At 35.6% G+C, this 23737-nt stretch overlaps 3 protein-coding genes across 6 annotated transcripts; 2 read left to right on the top strand and 1 right to left on the bottom strand.

Moving 5' to 3' along the window:
• Positions 1 to 2553: 2553 nt before the first annotated feature.
• On the top strand, positions 2554 to 6827 carry LOC126717765 (binding partner of ACD11 1). Of its 4 annotated transcripts, none has more exons than XM_050419649.1 (6): positions 2556 to 2795; positions 3802 to 3891; positions 4392 to 4495; positions 4575 to 4650; positions 5121 to 5204; positions 6084 to 6827. In XM_050419649.1, exons 1-6 carry the CDS (start codon positions 2790 to 2792, stop codon positions 6666 to 6668), a joined length of 945 nt encoding a protein of 314 aa, XP_050275606.1. In that variant the 5' UTR covers positions 2556 to 2789; the 3' UTR covers positions 6669 to 6827. The 4 variants fall into 4 exon arrangements, with proteins under 4 accessions (XP_050275609.1, XP_050275606.1, XP_050275607.1 ...); XM_050419650.1 differs by having other exon boundaries at positions 3789 to 3891; XM_050419651.1 differs by lacking the exon at positions 2556 to 2795 and adding an exon at positions 3091 to 3112.
• Positions 6828 to 8762: 1935 nt separating this feature from the next.
• LOC126717764 (cyclin-SDS) lies at positions 8763 to 13857 on the bottom strand. The gene is made up of 7 exons (XM_050419648.1): positions 12457 to 13857; positions 12117 to 12287; positions 10835 to 11001; positions 10129 to 10257; positions 9794 to 9971; positions 9244 to 9288; positions 8763 to 9045 (listed from the first exon to the last, which is right to left on the bottom strand). The coding sequence occupies exons 1-7, from the start codon at positions 13753 to 13755 to the stop codon at positions 9016 to 9018; spliced, it is 2019 nt and encodes a 672-aa protein (XP_050275605.1). The 5' UTR covers positions 13756 to 13857; the 3' UTR covers positions 8763 to 9015.
• Positions 13858 to 18982: 5125 nt separating this feature from the next.
• Positions 18983 to 23441, top strand: LOC126719512 (uncharacterized). Its single transcript, XM_050422055.1, has 7 exons — positions 18983 to 19155; positions 19238 to 19511; positions 19680 to 19776; positions 19905 to 20029; positions 22953 to 23034; positions 23126 to 23237; positions 23337 to 23441. The coding sequence occupies exons 1-7, from the start codon at positions 19084 to 19086 to the stop codon at positions 23439 to 23441; spliced, it is 867 nt and encodes a 288-aa protein (XP_050278012.1). The 5' UTR covers positions 18983 to 19083.
• Positions 23442 to 23737: the final 296 nt, after the last annotated feature.

Genomic DNA, 23737 nt, shown 5'->3' with positions numbered 1-23737 from the left:
CTTCTTCACTGTTTTACAAGTTTCACTAGTTATTGTGTATATTCGAGAGTTCCATGTACTAGTGATTGAGCATTACACAAGTGCAGGATGGGATTTGAAGTCAGTCGGATGAAAAATTTAATCCATCTCTAGGTAATTTTCAGAAAGCTAATGCTAGGCATACTACAATTTTATTACATAAACTTTACAAAAACCGACATCACAAATCATTAAAAAAAAAAAAGTTTAAGTGGTACTTATTATATTCTTACCATAATCTGTAAGCTTTTTATAGTAATTTATGGTAGCAACATTTTTAATCAATAAATCTAAAGACATACAAAATTTCACAAAAAATTTTATAATTGTTAAAAGTTTTATGCTGCAATTGGTAAATAAAAAAATAATATTAGTGACAATCTTAAATGAGAATTAATAAAAACTTGCCAACTTAATTATTGTGAAAAATATTATATCAGAAGCATTACAGTAAGACAATTGTTATATGGATGCCACCCAACTACTTATCTTTCTTTTGTTTACAGGTATCGGTTGTGGCTTCTCCATCTTAGAAGTAGTACAATTGTCTCATTCAAATAACACAAGAAGATTGCCATTTCTTTTTTAAGGGGGTGGGCCTATTTGCACACACACACACAAAAAGGGCAATTCATTGAACATGCATAATCGCACAATTGGTACACAATTTTTGCAGGCAAGATTTTATATCCGGAGTTTGCTTTTCGGGGATGGATACAAAAGACCATCACTTAGTGAGGTTCTAACTTCTAACTTCTAAATCATAAAACAAAAAAGCATAATCGCACGACAACTTGTAGCTTATTTTTTAACAATAAGAAGCCACAAGCCATAATCGCACAATTGTACATAGCTATTCTTTTGCCTTGTTGCTGTGATATCTGCATCCATCCTTTCATAATAATTATCTCATAAATCAAATATATGTAGGTATACTATGAGGGGAAAGAAGATACATGTAGTAAGATTCATGGGATGCCTTCTTTCACATAATAAGTGCAACTTGATTGATTCTGAGCACATACAAAACCTTTGTAGTACCATGACATCAATGGAAAGCCAGAGAGAGAGAGAGAGAGAGAGAGAGAGAGAGAGAGAGAGAGAGAGAGAGAGAGAGAGAGAGATGAATATTTTTCTAATTAGAAATACAATTACGGGCACAGAGCAATAAATTTTTCATTAATTCAAATAACAATTATATTTTTTTAATAAATAATACAGAATTTTAGCTAGTGTCTATTCCATAATGATTTTTTTTTTTATTAGACTATGACACTAATTGATTTTTTGTGTGTTCAAATTAGCTTAATTGGGAAAGTTTCTTGTCAAATAACAATTATATTTACTTCTAAACAAGAAATCCATATGAAAATTTTGGACAAGAAAAAAAAACATTAAAAATGTAGGTTAATTACACTTTACCCTTAAACTATGGTGCTGTGATAATTGCTCCTTAACTTTCTAAACCAAACAATCTTCTCTATTAATAATTGATATACTGTATATAATAATTAAGCATCTGATCCTTACTATTAAAGTTTCTGTATGCCCTGTTTGTTTTTTTCAAAAAGACATATCCATATGTTAAATTTGGTGGAAATCCTAATGGCAAGGATCGAAAGGACAAAGTACTTGTTACCGACAATTTTTTAATTACCGAGTACTAAGGGGGATATATTACTTATTTTAGTAATTTAATGGAAACATTGCAATTACATCATAGTTAAAATAAAATTACAATTTCTCAGAAAAATATAGAAAATAATACAAAGCCGAAACTCTAATTCTCTAACTTAATTATTGGTTTCTCAAAAAAAAAAAAAAAAACTTAATTTAATTTTGATCAAATATGGTAAATGTCATGTCATCACATTAAACAGAAAGTGATAGATATTAGTCTCTAATCATGACAAGATTCCGTGAACTAAAAGCCAAATGATGGCAAGATGGTAAAGTTGTATAAAGTTTATAAAGACTTGGGATTATGAATCACTTTCGTTTGATATAGCTCATAATATTTTGAAAGTTTAAAGGAAAAATAAAAAAGAAAATTAAATTTTTTTTCCTCCCTAAACTATACCACATTTTACACTTACCCCCAAACTAAAAGAATGCACCATTGATCACTCAAACTAAAACCTGTATAACAACACTTTACTCCTTCCCATCACTTTCTCTATTAAGTCTAACAAAATGTAGCGTTAAAAAACCAATTTACCCTCAACCAAATGTTTTGGAGGGATGAGTAGATTATTTTTTTAATGCTACGTTTAGATAAACTTGATCTCAAAACAGATGAGAATTAGGTATTACAAAGTTATAATTTTTAAGGGTTTGTTCCTGCCTTTCAATAGTTTATGGAGTAAATTGTAAAAATATATATAATTTAGAGTGAAAAATATGTAATTTATATATATAGTGTAATGATCATCACAAAAAAAAAAAAAAAAAAAAAAAAAAAAAAATCTAAAAATACTACTAGTTTAATAAGGTAATATATAGTATTAGGCCACTCTTGTTGGTGGAACAATCCATACCATCCAAGCACGATCAACCCAGACAGAAAATCTCTCGTGATTAGCGCGCGAACTCATAAAATATAATAATAATAGAAAAAAACAAATACACAAACACAAAAAACACAATCTCAAATCAAATGCTTTCTTCTACTAGGATTCCGTAACATTGAAGCTTATCAGATCACTTCTTCTACGTTCTCCTCTCTCCCACCGGAGGTCCCTTTTTTTGGCTACTGTTATCACAATCTTGAAATGTCGGTGAGTTTACGTGTTTTTTGTGTCATATAATTTTAGTAATATTTGGGTCTTAGTCAGATCCATCATGATTTGTAGCTCATTACCATTTTGGTTGATAGATTTGTTTTGTGTTTGATGCCAATGTCTAAGATTTCTTTCTATGCTTGATTATGTCTAAGAGACAAACCAAATGTAACTTTAGACACTCTGTTCTTCTTTCTTTTTCTTTTTCTTTTTTATTTTTATTTTTAATAAAATTTTTCTGTCCTTAATTTTCTTAGCAAGTGCCAAGTAGGCAAGCAAACATGGAATCGGAATATGAATGATCGGACCAATAGGTTAGACTATTCAAATGTACTTGGTTTTAATTACATGAACGTTGAACTAAACAATAGGACCTTAATTCAAGGGAAGAAATGAAATTAGAATGTATGTTTCTTTTGTATTGCTCTTTATAGCTTTGTGACTAAGAGATATTGCTTGTGTTTTATTGTGGAAAATTCTTTAGTATATATTACTAGAGCAATGCTACCTCCTCTCACATGAATAATGAGGTGGAATTGTAAATATAATTTGCTGATCCATTGTTATGTGTGTGTGAGTAGGGAGTATTGCTTTCAAAGTACTGAATAATTACTAGTTATCATCTCGTGTACACTAATTTCTTCACTAAGTTGTTGTGAATTTTGAACATGAGCTTTAGGCTCCACAAATCGGATTAAATTGAATTGAATATTTACCATACTCGTTATTGTCCCAGTGATGCATTTTAGCATCCAATGATATAGCATGGCTCCATCATATCACTCCCTTATGAATTTTCAATTAATTCAGTATACGTTTTTGCCAACTTCTCTTATCCTCTGTAGTCTATCCTGTCTTGCATATGTTCCTTTTCTTTATAACTGATTTCTACTCTGTCCTTGTATGACTTAATTTGTATTATGCTTCTTGCTTATTGTTGCTTATAAAGCTTTCCGTTTTACCTCTAACCTTGAAAAGTACCTTATGTAGATTTTTTGTGCAGGTCCCAAAGGACCATACTGATCAGGGGATTGAAACAAGTCCCCAATCATCCACGACACCAAACTGGATAATCAATGTTTCAGATGTGATGGTAAAAATAAATTAGGCATAACACTAGCTACTGCTATTAACAGTAGAATTTTATTCATGATCTGGATATTAGTTGTGAAAATCCTGCTTTTATATTTGGATTTTTGAATGCATGTATTTTCTTTTGGAACTTTTCAGCATCAGCAAGAATAGTATTGGTACTAGCAGTAGCACCACCAATAATTATAAGAACTATGCCTTCATATTCATATGAGGTCTCTTTGAGGTTGTGAATGAGAGTTGGTAATTTTTTAAAGTGAAAGTCTGGTTTCAATTCAATCACTTATCTACCTATTTGTTAGTTTCACTAACAACTTGTCAGGTTATCAGTCAAGAACTTGGACTTAAAAAGATTTTTTTTGTCATAAACCAATTGTAAAATTTGTCTGGCATTCAAGCATTCAACTTAATTCAATGTACATGACCATAAAGTTTTGTTTTGATGCATCAGTCCCTCGGTGAAAAAGTAACCAGATTTATTTCTTTTTTTACACCTTACAGATAAGAACGGTTAAGGTTAGCAACATTTCACTAGCTGCTTCTGAGAGGGATATCAGAGAATTCTTTTCATTTTCGGGTGATATTCACTATGTCGAAATGCAAAGGTCAATATGTTTGAATTATATGTACATTAGAGTTGTCAGAAAAGTCATTCTGAAAAAAGTTTGGTTATACTCTTGGCAGCGAAACTGATAAGACCTGGCTTGCCTATGTTACCTTCAAGGATTCACAGGGAGCAGATACAGCAGCACTCCTATCAGTATGTCTGTCCATAATGGTGTTTGAACTATTAGTTCTTATACTTGTGCAGAAAGTTTCATAAGTCAATTATGTGAGACCAGGGAAGGTGTTGAGATAATACATGAGCCCTAAAAATCCCTTATCGTTAAAAATCAAAAAATTTGAAACGAAATAAAATCATAAATAGTAAAACTCTGAAGATTTACAACACCGGGTAATTTTAGTGTTAGTCCTCTGTGTAGAACTCATTCACAGTACTGCATTAGTCAGTCAGCTTAAGGCATTGGCCAGGCCTAATGCAGTAGAAGCACTAAAGGAGTGGGCCTCAAGGTCTCACTTGATGGCATTGACCACAACTCAAGGCAAGCTTGGATGCATCATTCGTGCATGCCTTCCTAACACTCTTATGTTTGTTGGATAGCATTTGAATATTTTACTTTTTAAAAATATATATGTACCTATTCTAAATTTTCTTACATGTCAACCCAGGGAGCTACAATAGCTGATCTTTCTGTCTCCATTACACCTGTTGAGAATTACCAGCTGCCCCCTGAAGCAATCCCACCAAGCCCGGTAAATCATATAGCTTGTTGAGAATTATATCTTTATATTCACGTCATTAAGGATGATTACCCACTCCAGTGCTACACTTGACGTGTAAATTTAGTGGAATATGGCTAATAGCAAGTAGGAGAATAATTTTTGTCCATTTTTCTGGTGTTCAGGCTCATATTCTTTATTTATTTTTCTTCAGATCTTATGAAATATTGGAGACTTTACAGTTCCAAAAGAAATAAAATAATGTGCATCATTTGGTCACATATGGAGATTGCCATATATAGTAACACTTGAAGTTATATTCTAGATCTCAGATATTTAAAGGGCAAAAATTAGCAATGAGCTAAACTTCTATATTTTCAAGTAGTATATATGATTTATGATACACATGCACACACATCTATTATTTAAATTTCAGCAACTAAATGCATATGGTATAGGCTCTTGCTTTCAGATGTTTTAGTGTTGGTAGAGGCCATTCACACGTGTCTAATCTCTAAAATGTGAAATGGTTTTTCTATCAGTAAATACTTATTGCATTGCAATAAATATTAATTTAGACAATAAACGAAAATTATGAACTTGACAGAGTGTATATTGAACCACCACATTTGCGGCCTAGTGGTGTTCTAAGTTCTAACCATCTTCAAAAGAGAGTGACTATGTGAAGTTACACTGAATCTGGTTTGCTTTGCTTGACTGCTGTGTTTCTCTGTCTGGAACACTTCAGATGAGATATTTCTCTCTTTCTTTCCTTCTTTGGGTGAAATTTAAAATTAATGCTGCATATGTGTGGATTTATATGAAGTAACTTCTTCTCTCTCCCCCCCAAAAAAAAAGGTTTTCCAAAGGCAATTCCTTCTTTCTGAACTTTCTATATATTCTTCTTGAAAGGAGAAAAAGCCAGCTGCTACTGGCTCTGCTGTTAAGAAGGCTGAAGATGTGGTGAGCACCATGCTTGCTAAGGGTTTTGTCTTGGGAAAGGACGCAATTAACAAGACTAAAGCCCTTGATGAACGACATCACTTGACATCAAATGCCTCTGCCACAGTTGCTTCCATTGACCGTAAAATTGGCCTGAGTGAGAAGCTAAGCATTGGAACCACAATAGTCAATGAAAAGGTGAGAGAGATGGATGAGTGGTTCCATGTGTCTGAGAAGACAAAATCTGCTTTTGCTGCTGCTGAACAGAAGGCAAGCGGAGCAGGATCTGCTATTGTAAACAATCATTATTTATTAACTGGAGCTTCTTGGATTTCAAGTGCATTTGGTGCAGTTACAAAGGCAGCTGAGGATGTAACTATGATGACCAAGGAGAAGGTCGATAAGGCTGAGGAGGAAAAAAATGAGATAATTTATAGGCAAAGGACAGGGATCATCAATGATTTTGCACAGATGCATCTTGACGGGTCTTCCACAGCAGAGCCTCCAATGGTTCCGCTCAATTCAGCTTATGATAGTAAGCTTGGAATGATATAACTGCTTTGGATTTTCCTTTCTCCAATACATTTGGATTACTTTTCAATTTGCTGTGTGATATGCTTCAGTACAAAGATTCAGTGACATAGATTGCCTGTTGTACAATGGTGGGTCATGTTAATTGCTCTAGTGAATTTAAATTTTGTGGCTTGCTCCTTACATCTCCATTGAACTCAAATATAGGTAAGAAATTAACTCAAAAAAAAAAAAAAAAAAAAAATATATATATATATATATATATAGGTAAGAAATGTACAACTGCCTTTGAAAGGAGTTGCTCTTAAGTCTAGTGGATAGCAGTCTTAGACTACTTCCATCATAAATTTCATTTTGAAATAGAAATTTTTGTTCTTTTGGTTTATATGAAGTAACCTCCTTTGTCAGCTGAAATATTGAAATGCTACTGTCCTCCATTTAGCTATAGAATTGTGTGTTGTTCCTGGTAATGAATTTATTTATAATTTTTCCAACTAGAATGTTGATTTTGCTTAAGTAAACGATTCCTTTATGGTATATATTGCTTCTAGGTTTTTTTCCTTCCAAATTCTCTTATGTCCTGTTTGGTTAGAGGGGGGAGGGAGGAAAAGTAGAGTATAGTTGTCTGAAAACTAGGCTAATTTCCAGCTAACTATACTCTACTTCCCCTCCCTCTCCCTCAATCCAAACGGACCATTAGTCTACCAAGAAGTTAATCTCATTTGCTAATTAAATGTCTTCTTGGGTCTTGTTTCATGAATCATTGAACAAATTTTGTGGTTGTGTATTTCTATCTTCTATTTTTCGCTTGATTTACTACTGCCAGCTCAATACATGATGATTTGAATAAGTTCGTACACATATGGATTGTAATAAGAGGGGGGATGTTGGTGACTTACACTCTAAATTATTTGAAATGAAATCTGATGCATCGACTGCTATTCTGCTAAGAATGGTAATGGTCAAATTGGGTGGCTACAAAGGGCAGCTCAATATGGTGCAAGTTAAAGGCTGCAAATGCCCATGAGGGTAGTGTGTAAAGATTAGGGTTCTATCACTTAGCCGAAAGAATGATAGAAGAGGAATGATGAAACGGTTGGTGGGGCATCATAATCCAACATCTAAAAGGAATCAAGTGGAAAGTTTGGCATTGTGTTTGTTCCGGAAATTGTAAGAACTATTGCCACTGAATAATGCATGAATGGACATATTACTTTGATACTATCCATGTCAGGGGTAAAAAAGAAGCTTGTATTGGTCTATCATTTTTTGGACTCAACAATGAGTGCGAAATAGTGGTGTCAGGGACACTCTTAAAAGCTAATACATTTTGGTAAGGAAGCTAGTTTCAAGTAGCTTGATGATACGCAATTATGGGGTTGCATTAAATTAAGCTGCACTACACTCGGGTTAATTGGCATCTAATTAGGCAACTTCCGAATCCCAAAACTAGTTTTATCACTTGACAGGATATCAACCAATCTCCATGGTAGCTTTGAATGCCACTGAACAAAATGCTTTAGCCCAAAAACTAATCCTCACTACCAGGCTTTGAGAGAGAGTGAGTGGGGGGATTCTGTATGAAGATTTAGACTTGCAAACACCATAAGCTTCTGCCCTCAAGGAATGGAACAGGAAGTTGCTTCCAAGCACAGCCTTGGCAGGAATATTAATTCACGAAAACTATGAACTATGATAGCATGCCCCCCATCAGAAAACTAGATGGTGTGGATAGCTTTGTTTCCACTGAAACACCACATTTAAAAGTTAACAGTAAATGATTTAGATTACCAAAATAGCCTTGAATATACTTTTGGTCCTGAATTTTTGGGGTGGTTTCATGCTGATCCCCAACAAATTTAGTGTTTCATTTTAGTCCTTAATATTTGAACCGTGTCATTCTCGTCCTTGTCGTTCTGACAGACATTTTACAGCATATATGCTCCCACATTAAGCACAGCAACCACTTTTTTTTTTTGATGCATAGCACAGCAACCACTTAACTCTGCCTATGAAGAGATCAAAGATCTTTTGTAACGCAGAATGAGAACATAAGAAACAAAGCCTTTTTTTCTTTTTTCTTTTATGGGAAGTAATCCTCTGCCTCTCATTGCTTGCATACGAACAGATGAACAAGTTTGAATGTTTAGGGCTTACTGAAAGAACGTACAGCTAGAATTTTTACTTTTATGGGAAGTGTAAAACAAGCAGCCAGTATGTGTTTACATTGAAAAAAGAATCAGGTTTTTGCCTTATTAATCAGGTATTAGAAAGAAGATCACCTTGAGCTACATTTTCACCCATGCCTTTGGGATGGGTGAAGAAAATTTCAACAATGTTTGTTTACTGTCCCTTCCCTGCTAGCATGCCATCATATGTACCTTAACAACCACTCGAGGTTCTGTTGCAACAAACACAATATCAGGAAACATTGTAGCTAAATTCTAATTAAATGATGATATTACAATTTTTTATTAAAGTTCTCATGTTTAGCAATGCCTTAGTGGATGGGACTAGTTCACTTGTTGCAACTTTGAATCTGAGAAATCGCACTGAAGAAAAGTAGAACGAAAGAGAGGATTTCATTTTACTTCCATACCTCTATGCATTCATGTAAATCGTGATCTTTTGTCCTGATGTGAGTCTGCAAAATCACATGTTAACTAAGTGAAAAACTGAAGATTTTGATGCATTTTATATGATAACAATCTCATAGTGACGCCAGTTAGGGCAAACTAAAGGGGATTTTCTAGTATTTCCAGGAACTAAAATGAGAATTGAGTGGAAAAGAAAGAGGTGGAACCTGAGAAAGAGGACATGGGCAATAATAGAACTTATAGATTATGAAATTTTGACTAGATTAAACAAATTTTATAAAGCAAGACTGGAAATTTTACACAGTTTTATATACAAAATCGAGATTATAGTTTATAAAGCAATGGCCAATAGCTTTTTTAAGCAAAGTGGTAGGATATTAGGGAGGGGGAGTTGTGTAGCCCACTACTACTGTTCATTGGCATCTGTAAGCACTGCCTGAGGCTATCAGCGGTGGCCCAAACCAGCTCAATTATATGATGCAGCAGTTAGAAGCTGCAGACCAGAAAATTCAATAAAGCTAGTATTGCTATGTTCTAAGCATATATGTATACCTCAAGTACTCTTTGGAATGCATATTGTCTGCTATCTAGACAAGCCAATATGACAAGAGCTGCTGCAATTGTTGAGGGCCAGTAGCATAGTTGCTCTTGGACTGAAAGAACTAGTACTGCCAGGTACTTGGCCCTCTTCTCTAAATCTGCATCAGCTTTAGCAGCTTTCAGGTAGAACCTATGATGTGTTTCAAACTAGGCATTAATAGGTAGTGGAGACAATGCAAGCTGCAGTTAAAACTTTTTGGCTAAAATAGTAGTTAAAACAGAAAGATGAATTGCTCAATGCGAAACTCAAGACTACTAAGAATACAATGAGGGGTAAAAGGATGTACCACAAGAAGTTGTGAACGGTGGGCAAGAAACACTGGAAGTTGAGGATCTCTTGAATCAGCCATTCCATGGCCACAACTTCGAATCTGCTGTACACATTGCTTCCCATGAAGAAATACTTTTCCTGAACGCTACAATTCCCATCAGAAAATTTACAGTCATCAAAATTCTCATCCTTCTGGGAAAACTGACGATTCTACTAATCATCTTAGCTTCCGAAGCAATTAAGTGACAGTTGTCATCATCATACCATTGTGTGATTGAGAACATGGTTGGAATAGACTTATTGCAATTGAACACAGAATTGGACAGAGAATTTGGAAAAAGTGGGTATTCGAGCTATTTAAGACAAGAACACGAGCTAGAGCTCTCATAAATTTAACAGTAACTCTTCTTTTTTTAATTCATTTTTACTAGAAGTCTCTAAATAGGAACCATCTATAAGAAATGAAACTGCCTTATATTCTCTTTGACATATGAACTGACACGTTAAGATATTCTACCTATGTTTTCCAGAAGATGGCTAAAGTTCCCTGATACTGTCACATGGCAATAATACACATTGTAGTAAAATATCATTTCCATTTAATAGTGAACCTGTTACTATGGCACAAACCAATATAAGTGGACTATTAAGAGTTCTTTCTATATATGCTTCTGGGGAACTTTGCAAGTACGATTAGGAAAGATGAGAGAAGTGTGATTTACCTGTTGTGGGGCTGTTTCTCTTCAATCCTAGTGGCTAATGTAAGACAGGCTATTCCAACAATTTGAAGGTGTCTTTTGTCTCTGAAGAAACCTTTGCTTAGGAATCGGTCAAGGAGGGTAACTCCTAGGAACATCGTCTCCTGGTGAAGCTCCTTTTCAGTACTTTGCTGCCCATTCATACCAAATTGCACAAATTATCAAATTAGCAAGTAACAAAACTAACAATAATACAATAAGCATCAAAATCTTTTAAATAAAAAGTAAAAAAGACAATGGGTGCACTTCTTTCTTTCTTTCTTTTTTCTTTTTTCTAGAATAAAGAGTGTAGAAGAGCGACCAATTCGTGGAAGACTTTGCAACCATTATAACACATCGGTTAAGTAACCAATACTTGAATGAGCTTCGATGGGAATGGGGATCCACAAGTGCTCCCAATTTGTAATTTTGAAATTCAGCCACTAGACAAGTGTGTACATGCTCAATATTTTTGCAGTTATAAGATTCTTTGAATCATATTTATATATACTAAACAATTAGTACACCTTGGTGAAACTAATTACTCTTTTAAGAGAGGAATTAAAATGAGCGCTAATTATTACACACTGGTGTGTATGGAGTGTGCACACCACTTCATTTGAAATCATGTTTTCAAAATACAATTTTAGTTAAAATTTTAAATTGTGCTATATTTGTAATAATTAATTGTGTGCAACAAATATTAACGAGTTATTATTTATATATAGACACTTGAGGTTACTTTCCACACTGAATCATACCCTCCATATGTATGCGAAAACTCGTGAGGAAAAATTGTCCAACAAGCTTTGACACTCAACACTGTGCCAGCCTAGATCCTATTGGCAACTACCACACTCTGTTCATTCAGTTAATAGGGAAATGCTAACGTAAACCATAGCACCAAAAATGCATGCAAATGACAAAATCACCCTCGGAATATGTACTACTATCAGATACAGCTTCTTTATCAGTTGCTAGCCAATAGAAGAAGTGCAAAACGAGTTATTAGTTGGTTCCAAGTTCTAACATGAGAGTGAACATTTAACGAGAGAAAGTGCATGGTCGTTCAGTTTTTTATAAAAGCTGACGTGTCAGAAAACGACTGGAAGGAGCAATGAATGCAGAAAAGAAGTCAATGCAGAGAATCTTTGCCCCTTCTCTAACTGAAACTAAAACGTGTTTGTTTCAACTACGGCGATTAATTGAAAACATGAACGAAGACGTGGTTACGTGGACTCTCTCGCTCGTTCACTCACTCACTCACCTCAACGATCCAGTGGACCATTTGTGATCGTAGCTGAAGAACGAGATCGCCGTAGTCTGTGGTGGAGCAATACTCCTCTGCGTAGTTGTATGGAAACAATTGCCTTCTTTCTCTGTTTCTCAATGCCACGTAGCTCTCTTCGTCCACCTCATCTTCGAACCTCCTCACGGACTTGAATAAAAAGCAAAATTCGATAATTAAAATTAAATTAAATAAGATAATTAGATTTTAATTAAAACACGCAAACTGTACTACTCTGTTTGGTTGCCAAGAAAACAAACGGAAAAAAAGAAGAAAAAGTAACAGAAACCAATCGAATTGCATTGCATGAGAAGCTTACAGTAGATTGATGATGATTTTCGTTTTCGAGGCGTGAAGAAATTTTGGTGTCAAGAGGAGTAGTTGAGCGCGAGAAATCCTCTCTGTACTGAAGGAGCAGAGAGAAAGTACGCGAAGGAGTTGAATCTCCCTCCGAGCGCTCCGAAAATTCGCTTCCAGTTTCGAAGAAAATAGATGGAGAGTAATCCGAGAACTCTAGGTCAGAACTTTCCAGAAAATTTTCCGATTGGAAGCTAGACGAGTACTCGGAGACGTCTTCGTATGAGAATTGCTCCGTACAAGCGAGATCGGAGTCGAATTCGAAGCTCTTTTGCTTTTGATCAATCGTGGACTCAGAGTTCGGAACCGTAATATTCGCGTCGAAGAAATTTCCTGAAATCTCAGAAAATTCAAATTCTGATGCTCTGTTCTCAACTTGCTCAGTTGCTTCCTCAGCTAACTTAGCAGCAGAAGCAACCGAAACGACTTCGTTTTCATTGAACTCGGAATTTGCTTTTACATTTCCGTCACTGAAATTCAAAATTCCATCGGAAACTTGCTCAACAAAAGAAATCTCCGATTTCGAAACAGCTTCGGAGCCTTCATTTCCTTCAATCTCTTCCGTAATTTCATTTAGTTTTCCACTTTTGCTCTTCAACTTGGAGCTTCTCTCCACGAAAACTCCAGCATCAACTTCAGAATTCGATTCCACACACGACGACTCAGAGACCTCCGCTTCACCGACTTTACCTTCATTTTCCTTCCTTCTGTAATACGATCTGGTAACTCTACGAACAGGTGCATTGGCCTTAACCACAGCTCCAGAGCCTTCAATCTCACCGAGATTTCTCTTCCTCAAGTTCGAACTCGGCTTGTTCTCCGATCCAACGGAGACTCTGCTCGAATCGCATGAAACTTCGCTGCCGAAGTAGGAGAAAGAGCTAGAGTCCACCGGAAAAGCAGAGAAACCAGAATTCTTACAAGGAAGAGCTAAATTCAGAGACGAATATAGAATCGGAGAGATCTGTGATCGTCTCCGGCGAGGTAGCTCCGAGCGGAGCTTCTTCTTGATGAGCGTTGCTGGTTTTGTCTCGAGCTTTCGCTTCGCTCTGCTCAGTGCTACTTTCATTGTGAATGATTTTTTTGAATTTTTGTATTCCGAATGAGCTTTTTTTTTTAGTGAGGATTCAGTTTTGGTAATTTTGTTCTCTGAATTTTGTGAGAGAGAGAGAGAGAGAGAGAGAACGGTTATGGAAGTTGGGGCGTGCGTGTGGAGGATCTGAAGGAGGGGTTTATATATGGTGTGGTCCCACGTCAGCATGAATTTCTTGCCCACGTCCGTACATGATCAGATTGCGTCTTCTCTAGTCTACTGGCGGTATTGGAGCCTCCGGTGAAAGCTCAAGGTGCATCAAGGCCGTCCACGTCAAATATCGTTGGTCTGTCCCTTGGCTACAATCATTAGAGACTAGGGAGGGGTTGTGATGAAAAAAGAGCGATGGATATTATACACAACACTTGTTCTTTAAATAAAAAAATAAAAATTCAAAACACTTTCACATAAGTTGTCATGTATAGTTATGGTTACGGATAGTTATTGGTAGGCAAATAGTGATTTTAAGTTATAACTAATAACAACTTATCACATAAAATTTGTTATGAAAATATTATATATGTAATATTTATATTTTAACATAGAGATTTTACAAGTAAATGAGGTTGACAAAAAATTGGCATTAGTTGCCTTCATGGTGAGGTTGTGGCTCTTCGAGTTTTGTTCTCCTGGTCAAAAGCACCTCTCGAGTTGATTTTGTGAGCTCAAAAACACAAACTTTGAGGATGGTTGAAGGGATCAAGATTGACTAAAAATGAAGTTGGTAGAACAAGAAGAGATAGGACAAGACCTAGAGCTTGAGAGTTGAGCTCTAGATCAAAGTATAAAGAAGTTGAAGACATTTTTTGATGGGATCAACGAACTCCCTAGCCCACATCAAATATTTTCTCCATTTGCATTATTCAAGTCTTTGCTTTTGTAGGATTAGGGTTTTCCAAAAATGAAGGAGGACCCATTTTCCTGAATTGCTTAATGGTACATCCTTCAACCTCAGCATCTTCGGGCTTAGCTGTTCCACTAGTACTAAATGTTTTTCCACCACCTCAACAAGACTTCTAATAGCATTAAAAACACCCTCAAGGTTTTCAAGATTTGGCTCAGAACTAGAAGGGGTAGAATTGTGGGGTGGCATTTTCCTATAACCAAACAGACAACACTTTAGAGTTGGATAAACCTCAAAGAAAAATCATAGTATACAAGAGATACTAAAGCTTTTACTATTCTTATGATTTTAAGCATATAGACACACTACTTCTAACAATTATCAAACCCATAAAATAAGCATTGAATATCCAATGATTCAAGCCTATTCTTCCACATCCTATACAAAAACATCAGAAGTCCTAATTGTCTACAGAATCATAACCTAGAGCTTTGACACCGACACTGTCATGACCCAAATCCATGGAACATGAATTTAGATGCATGACTAACTTGCTGAACTTATATAACTCAATAAACATAATTAATCCAAAATAAATTAAAACTCTAAAGAAACAATACTCTAAAAAGAAAAACCTCTTACAAAAATCTAAACTCCACAATATAAGACATGAATTACAAAATAAAGGTAACTAAAATTCTATAAGTCTTCAAGTAATACTGAAGTCGCCTACAACTTCCATGCTCTACCTTGCACCTTACAAAGCGATCCAAAGGTTTTATATTCCCAACTACACTTTAATCTGAAAACAGTAATTGATGAGGTGAGCCACACATCTAGTAAGTAATTATACAGAATATACAACTGAATAGTGTCAAGCAAAACACGAGTATTTTGATTTTTCACAAGCTCATTCAATGATATCAAAAATAATTATTCCAAAACATATAATGAATCACTTAATACATATGTAGTCACATCTGAAAATCATTAGAAAACACATACATATAATTGATCAGAGCATAGTGTCACATATACACATCACATATTCTCACATACAATCTTGTGAGCGGATACCAACATCTAACCCCTGCTAGTGAAGGATCAACACATATTCTCACATACAATCCTGTGAGCGAATACCAACATCTAACCCCTGCTGCTCTGATACCATATGTAACGACCCAAAGAAAAGCGCTAGCCACATCTGTACTATACCTCAAAAGGACTAGTTATAATTGAGGCTCCTTATAGTTGTTAATAAAGTTCAGATTTACCCAGTAAATACCTGATGTGGGACTCATTACACACCCACACACATCACACAATCAATCAAATTGGGGCATCACAATCTTTCTCACTTAAATGCCTAATGTTCTCGTTAGGGCCTACTTTGTGAGGTAGTGTCTTCGAGCCCACACGGGGTTACTGGGCCGACTTTGATACCATATGTAATGACCCAAGAAAAAACGTTAGTCATATCTGCGCTATACCTTAAAAGAATTAGTCAAAATTGAGGCTCTTTGTAGTTGTTAATAAAGCCCTGTTCAACGTAGTATATGCCCGATGTGGAGCTCATCACATACCCACACACATCACACAAATTAATCAAATTGGGGCATCACAATTTCCCCTACTTAAATCCCTAACGTCCTCATTAGGGCCCACTTTGTAGGGTAGTGTCTTGAGCCTACATGGGGTTACTGGGCCGTCTTTGATACCATATGTAACGACCCAAGGAAAAGCGCTAGCCACATCGGCGCTATATCTTAAAAGGACTAGTCACAATTGAGGCTTCTTATGATTGTTAATAAAGCCCAGATTTACCCAGTAAATACCCAATGTGGGGCTCATCACACACCTACACATATCACACAATCAATCAAATTGGGGCATCACAATCTCCCCCACAATCTCCAACACAATCACACAAGCTAAACATTTTTAATTTAGTTCTTGTTCATATTTTATTTTCTAACATGTTAATGATTTGTAATTGGCAGCTACCATCAATATGCATTTATCCAAGAAATTTTTGAAAAGATATCTTCATTTGTTGGTAAGACAACAATCGTCAAAACTAATTTTGACTTAATTGCATATTGGTTTGAATGAAATAGTTTTCTAGTGGATATTAAAGAAAAATCAAGAACAAATTGAAAAAATGCTACCTAACACGCTAGGCATATATTTAGATCTCAAATACCCAATTTTATGGCTTATTCACTTATAAGCTAAACTAACAATTAATGTCCAATATAAGTGATTAGCCAATATTCAAATTGTAACTAAAATAAGTAAAGCAATACGAAAATTGGAATAAAGAGAAGCAAACCACATGAAAACACTGAATGTGTTTTGAAGTGGAAAACCAAAGTTCTTGACATAAAAAGTAAAAACCTCTCCACAATACCATCGTCAAACCTCCACTAGTGATGGATAAAATCACTTTTTATAGGTATGGAAATGGTGAGAGGGAAAGATGAGAGAGAATGTTGTAGAATTCACTCAATTGACATGGGTTCTCTCTCTCTTAAAGAAACAAGCTCAATGTTGCTCTCTAAGGCTCACAATCTGCTCTCTAGGGTTTTCTCTTGTTGGTCTGGTAGATTGGAATGGGTTCTTTATGTTTAAAATGAGCTGGTCAAGAGATAAGAATAACAATTGGAATTTTATTCATGAGCAAGTTGCAGGCACAACTTGGCTGCAACTTGAATTGAAGAAAGATCTTCCTTTTTTGCCATGTGTCCATTTCATGGCCTAGCATGAATCTTGCAGGAGCGACCTTCTTCACCAACAACTCTAATTAGGGCTCTAGTACTTCTACTCAATTACAAATTAACCCCCAAAATACATGAGAACTAAGCAAACATATGAACAAATTTGACACAAAATTAAGCCAAAAAATATGTGGACTTAACACAAAATGATAGCGTACTCCAACTACACAAGGCAATTTATTTTGAGATCTTAAGGGGTAGAAATTTGAAGGTGCATGGGTGTATCTAAAAGAATCAATGTGAATATGGAAATGCTTCACCACAAAAAACTAATCTAACCTAATATTATACATAATAGCATAAATTGAGAGAAAGGCAAAACTTTAATACCCTAGATTGTCTCATATAATGGCAAGTGGCAAAATAAAAACACTTAGAAAGTGCCAAGTGGCCAAAAAAAACTAGCAATTTTTTGCCCAAAGAAAACGTACATATTATCTAGGGCTGTCCATGGGTCGGGCGGGTCGGGTTTTTGCCCAACCTGCAACCGACCTGTACAAGATCGGATGGGTGGTTTTTCAACCTGCAACCGACCCGTAACAGTAACGAGTTAGTCGGTTCAGGTTGCTGGCGAGTGGTGGTTGGTTTCAGGTGAACTCGATTATCACCGGAATGCTTTGAAATGCGGCGAGATCTCGCTAGATCTGGCAAGATCTTATCGGATCCATCCAAGATCCAGTGAGATCCTGTCGAATCCAGCGAGATTTCTGGCAAATCGTGATGAGAAATCACTGGTTCGGCCAGATCCGGTGTTTATTGTGCCAAAAATCGACTGATTTAAGTGAAAAAGTGGCCGGAATATGGAAAAAAAGTGGTCGGAATCTGGAAAAGGGGCCGGAATCTGGAAAAATGGCTGGGTTTTGAATGGACTTCGATTTGGGTCGGTTTCACGGGTTTTGAAATTAAAAACCGACAACCGACTCGCTGGGGTCGGGTTAGTGAGGTCGGAACCCGCGTCCGACCGCCGGAGTTGTCAGATCGGGTGGCGACGGGTCGGATGCCGACGGGGGACGTGTTGGGCAGGTTGCCGGTTTCCATGGACACCCCTAATATTATCCGTTGTACCTTTTGTAAATTCATATCATAGTGCAAATTCATTATGTAAAGTTGCGGGTAACATTTTGGACAAAGATATAGTGTATACAAAAGAGGTTCTCAATTCGTTGAAGTTTCCTAGTATTCCAAACCATTGACTCAGGTTGGAAGTTGGATTGCCAATAATGTTACTTTGTTATTTAAACCAAAGTGTTGGACTTTGCAGTAATACTAGACTTTTAGTCACTCTCACTCAATTGTCAAAATGGGTTTTACAAGTTCAAATCATATTAGGAACTCATGTTGGAGATAAAGTATTATCCTATGAATTGTTTTATCAGCTTCTAAGTCATAATCACCATTTGTACTAAAGAGAAGACAATCTCCAGTATCTGTTTTCTTTGTGATGACAATTAATAAAAGCTACGGTCTATCTTTGCAACATGTTGGCCTTTTTCTACATAAACCTGTCTTCAATCATGGACAACTATATGTTTTTGTATCCCAGAGTTACAAGTAGAAATGACCTTAGGGTAGTTACTGAAAAAAAAGATTAAGGTGATAATTTCTATACAAAAATATTGTATATAAGGAGATCTTCAACAATTTACCTAGAGGTAACAATTGCCATTATTTTTTATTATTTGTAATTGTATGTAATGAAAAATAGATTGTCACCTATGTTGCAATTAATAGATTTTCCCAATAAATATAAGTAAAACTTGCTAAAGTAAAGTTTGTGCAGATATTACAAAATCAAATCAACATAGAGCATACAGCTCTGAAGCAGATATCAATGGAGAAAGACAAATGGAATGTGAAATTATAGTTTTATGAATGTGTGATGCGGTTAACACAGTGAACGACCATAACCTTATCAGTCTCGATATGATATTGGTTGATGAAGAGGTAAGTCCAAATTCAATTTTTGAAAATAACTACTTTTTTTTTTTAAGTATGGACAAATAAATTTAGAAAGCATATTTTGTAGGGAAAACTACTACATGCAAGTATCAGAAGGAATCTGGCTCAGCGTTACCGACCTCTCTTAAATGAAGGATGCATGTATGTGATAAAAAATTTCAGTGTAGAGGAATATACAGGGAAGTATCGTCATGTACATAACCCACAAAAAATTCTTTTCACGTCAACAACATCGGTCTCTAAAATCGATAGACTCTATCATTCAATACCTGAATACCAATTTGAACTTGCTGATTACGAAACAATAGTTTCCCGTTGCCACAACACAACTTATTTGACCGGTAATTCTTATTACTTTACAAATTATTTCACACAACATTTATTGTACAATTTGTCCTCAATACATCCTTTTCTTTCATGCATCTGCAAATATATTTTGAGTTAGAGAAAATAATACAATTGACAAATCAATACAAACTCTATTTGAATTAATATCATGGCATTAGCAGATGTGATTGGCAGATTGGAATTTATTGGAATCATTGAGGAGATCGATTTAAATGACCGTCTAACAAAAATTCGAAAGATTGGACTGTTGTTAGAAGAGTAAGTTATGCTTTTATTTTCATGTCAAATGTTATGAGCTATTGTAAGTCAATAGTTGAAAGCAAAATAAGAGAAATGAAAATGATAATGAAGAAGCTGATTTCAAACCTACTCATACACAATTTCAGGAACAGATATGTGCAAAGAAAGTTGTGGGGAAAAACTGCATTGCAGATAGATGATGATTTCTACAAAAGTGATCGAGATCCATTCATTGTAATAGTTACTTCAACTATTGTGAAAGCTTACAAAGGTAACAATTCACTTAGCATGTCATTTCCTTTTTATTATTATTTTTATTTTGGGGGGGGGGGGGTAGCATCCTCACAATCGAATTGAAATCTTTTCAACTTGTTTTAGAGGAGGGAGGATTGGTCTATAATCACCAAATATATGAGAGAGGAAAGGATTTTATGTCATCAGTCTTTATGGACAAGAATACCTCAAGGTGGCTGTTGAAAAACAATGAGGATGTGGTTTTTAAGAGGAACCAAAAACAATTTGTTACAACTAGAGAAGGGGATGCTGACTATAAGAAATCCAATGCTTTTGGGCATTATTTGAACTCAAGGGAGGGCGCTGAAGGAGAATGGTGATTATCCTTGAAGGTCAAAGGATAAGTGGATGACGGGGCTTCAGATTTTGAGTTACGAAAATTGATAGGACCAGAGCAATCTGTTATTATGAAGTGTAGAGTCATCACCGACTCTAGAGCATTAGGTTGGTGATAAATTTTTAAAATGTTTGCATGTGTCAAAATAGGTGAAGAGGAGTTCAAGAAGAATAAGTGTTTCCTTTCTTGACTTTTCTTTTTGCATTTTTTCTACCTTTTCAACTAGTTTGGTAAGTGAATTTAGGATGTTGTTTCCTTGCTTGTCTCCTTAGTGTGGTAGTTTTCTATATAAGGCTACAGATTGTATAAATTCATCCAATAAGTAGAGTAGTAATCCAGTTAGTGTTCTTTTCACAAAGAAAGTGTAGTATTCAACAAGTGTGAGTGAAATAGCAAGAGAGAAATAATGAAGAGTGGTGTGTGTAGCATGTAATTTTTTAAACATCAATACAATCTATTTTATTCATAACTCTTTTGTGTATTCTACTTGAGTGTGGTGAGATTTATAACAAAGTATTTTTTTAAGATACTTTTTTTTGGTTACATTTATTTTGACAAAGCTTCTGCAGCTGCAGATCTCTACATTAAGGAGTTGAATCAATCGAGTAAGGCTGATGAGATTGGGGAAAAATGGCTAGCCCTGTCCAAGACGGCAGGACCTTTGCGGTGGTGCTTGAGAATGAGGGTGTCAGAAAGATTTATCTGCAAATGAAAGATATCTGGTGGTGATTAGAGAAGGCACAATGAAGCATTCCTCTGAAAACTCTCATGGATAATGATAAAGGAAAGCATCCCATGAGAGAGGAAATCTCTCAACTTGTGAAGAGAGGTGTTACAGTTTGGGGAAGGGTCCGAAGAGATTAATAGTGAGTATGAACGAAGATGTGAAGAGACATTTTTTGGGACAGACACGAGCAAAGGAAAAAAAAAATACTGTATATATATATATATATATATATTTTAAGTTCGTGAAATAAGCTGGGGTGTAGTGGGCTAAATGTAACACGCCTTGATATGGACTCAATTTAAGAGTACTAGTGGGTCTACACTCTACACTGAAGCCATCTCATCAGGCCTGAGAGAGACTTTTTCAAGAAAGTTGATAGTTAGGAGGAGGAGATTCCGGATGTGGTGGAGTGAGTAAGGCAGCACATTTTGAGGTTCAGTTGGTTTCTAGGAGCATCTGTGGATGGCTTTGAGGAGTCTGAGGATTTGATATAGAATCTCAAGGGAAAATGGCAGTAGAGTGAGAACACAAAGGTCCAGAGTGCCAAAAGGAGTCAGGGAGCTACAAAATCTTGGGTGTTGTGGTTGAAGGAAGGGGAAAGGAATACGGAGCTATTGAACTGACAGATTTCAGGAAACTTAGTTTGGTGGGTAGTGTTTATAAAATTCTAGCTAAAGTCTTAGCCAATCGTCTTAAGGGTGTGTTGGGTAGGATAGTGTCGGATAAGCAAAATGCCCTCATTTAACGGTGACAGATTCTTAATTTGGTCCTAATAGCCAATGAGTGTGTGGATAGCCGCCTAAAATCTAGTAGACTGAGGGAGTTGTGTAAGCTTGGCGGATGATCATGAAAATTGGGGCTTTATATTTTACGTGCTTCAACGACGTGATTTTGAGAAAAAATAGAGAAAGTGGATAGAATTTTGTATTTTAACTGTTAAATTTTCAGTTTTAAAAAATGGCGCTCCAGTTGGTTTCTTTGAGTAGTAGGGGTATTCATCCCAGAGACCCGCTTTCCCCATTGCTGTTTGTAGGTTGATCACTAAAGCAGTGTCAGGAGGTTATTTAAGTGGTTTTTCTATTGATAATGTCCAAGGGGACTCAATGGTTATTTCTCTTTTCCATTTTGCAAATGATACTCTCCTTTTTTGAGATGCAAACTCTACGCATATTTGGTATCTTCGTTGTATTTTGGTGTGTTTTGAGGCAGTTTAAAGTGTGAATTAATTTGGGTAAATCTGAAATTGTGCCGGCAGGAGAAGTTCCAATTCCAAATATTGAGGAGTTGGCGGATGCACTGGGTGCCATATCTCTTCCCTTCCCATGAAGTATTTGGGAGCTTCTTTTAAGGAGATTAGTTGATTGGAGGATGAATTTGTGCAACGGGGTTTGCCTCACACTTATTAAGAGTACTTATCTAGCCTTGCACTTATTTCTTTTCTCTTTTCCCTTTACCTGTGGGCGTTGTTAATAAATTGGAGATAATTTAGAGGGTTTTGGAACATTTGTTTTTGAAAACGTTATAAGTGAACTTCGCTGCTTGTATCCTTCTGGATTGAGGGGTTATTAGATATCATGGATTCTTTGTACTTCAGTAATTTAGTTAGCTGTTTGATGTTTTTTTAAATATTTATATGGATTTTATTTTCCTATTTCTTGTTCTTTTGTACTTTTTTTTTTTGCCTTTTCTGTGCACGGCCTGTGAATGAGGATTGCACTTTTATTTAATGAATGAATTTATTTTCCTCCAAAAAAACATTTCACTAAGCAATTTAAAAAAATATATATAATGCCTCAAGATCAATAATCCTAATATATACTGTTTAACTTTTTGTAGGTGACTATCATGTATCATCCACATGTGCAACAAAGCTCTATGTCAACCTGGACATTCCAGAGGTTACAAGAGTTCGAGACAAGTGAAAATACTACCATGCTTTTTACTTTTATTTTTTATTTTTTTTTAAATTATGCAAACTAACGAAAAATAATATAAAATATTATGAATAGATTGCACAACACAATAAAAGGATCACCTAGAGTAGCAGATGGAGAACTTCCCCTACATGATAGAAAGACGAGAGCTGAATTAAAGGACATGGAATGGAACTCAAAGACAGAGGTATCAATTGTACTTATTCGGCTTAAATTCGCTGTCGTATATGATTATTTAGTAGTTCTATAATAACTTCAAAAAAAAAAAAAAACCTTTATATTGCAGGTCATAGTGGTGACATGCCAAGCCAAAATCTTTAATGTCAATAATAGATGCAGATGGTATTATAATGCATGTCTTAAATGCAAGAAAAAGGTCAAAATGGTGTGAGCGCTGTAAAGTCGAGCCTAAATCTGCAGGACCAAGGTTAACCACAAATGATGTTGAATGCCAAATATATAGTAGCAATTCTAAAAATGTATTTTAAAGTTCACACACACGCACACATAATATATATATACACACACTTCTACTAACAAATTTGCAAATGAAATAGATTTATGATACAAACCAAAGTAGAAGATGAAACCGGGTCAACACGTTCATTTTGTTTGACAGAGGGGCTGAAAAAATTATATCTAAGACTGCAAAAGAACTTGAAGAGATGAAAGAAAAGGTAATTAAAA

The sequence above is a fragment of the Quercus robur genome, chromosome 3 (genome assembly GCF_932294415.1).
Source record: "Quercus robur chromosome 3, dhQueRobu3.1, whole genome shotgun sequence".
In the NCBI taxonomy this organism is placed as follows: Eukaryota; Viridiplantae; Streptophyta; class Magnoliopsida; order Fagales; family Fagaceae; genus Quercus; species Quercus robur.
This window is presented reverse-complemented; position numbering and strand designations above follow the sequence as displayed.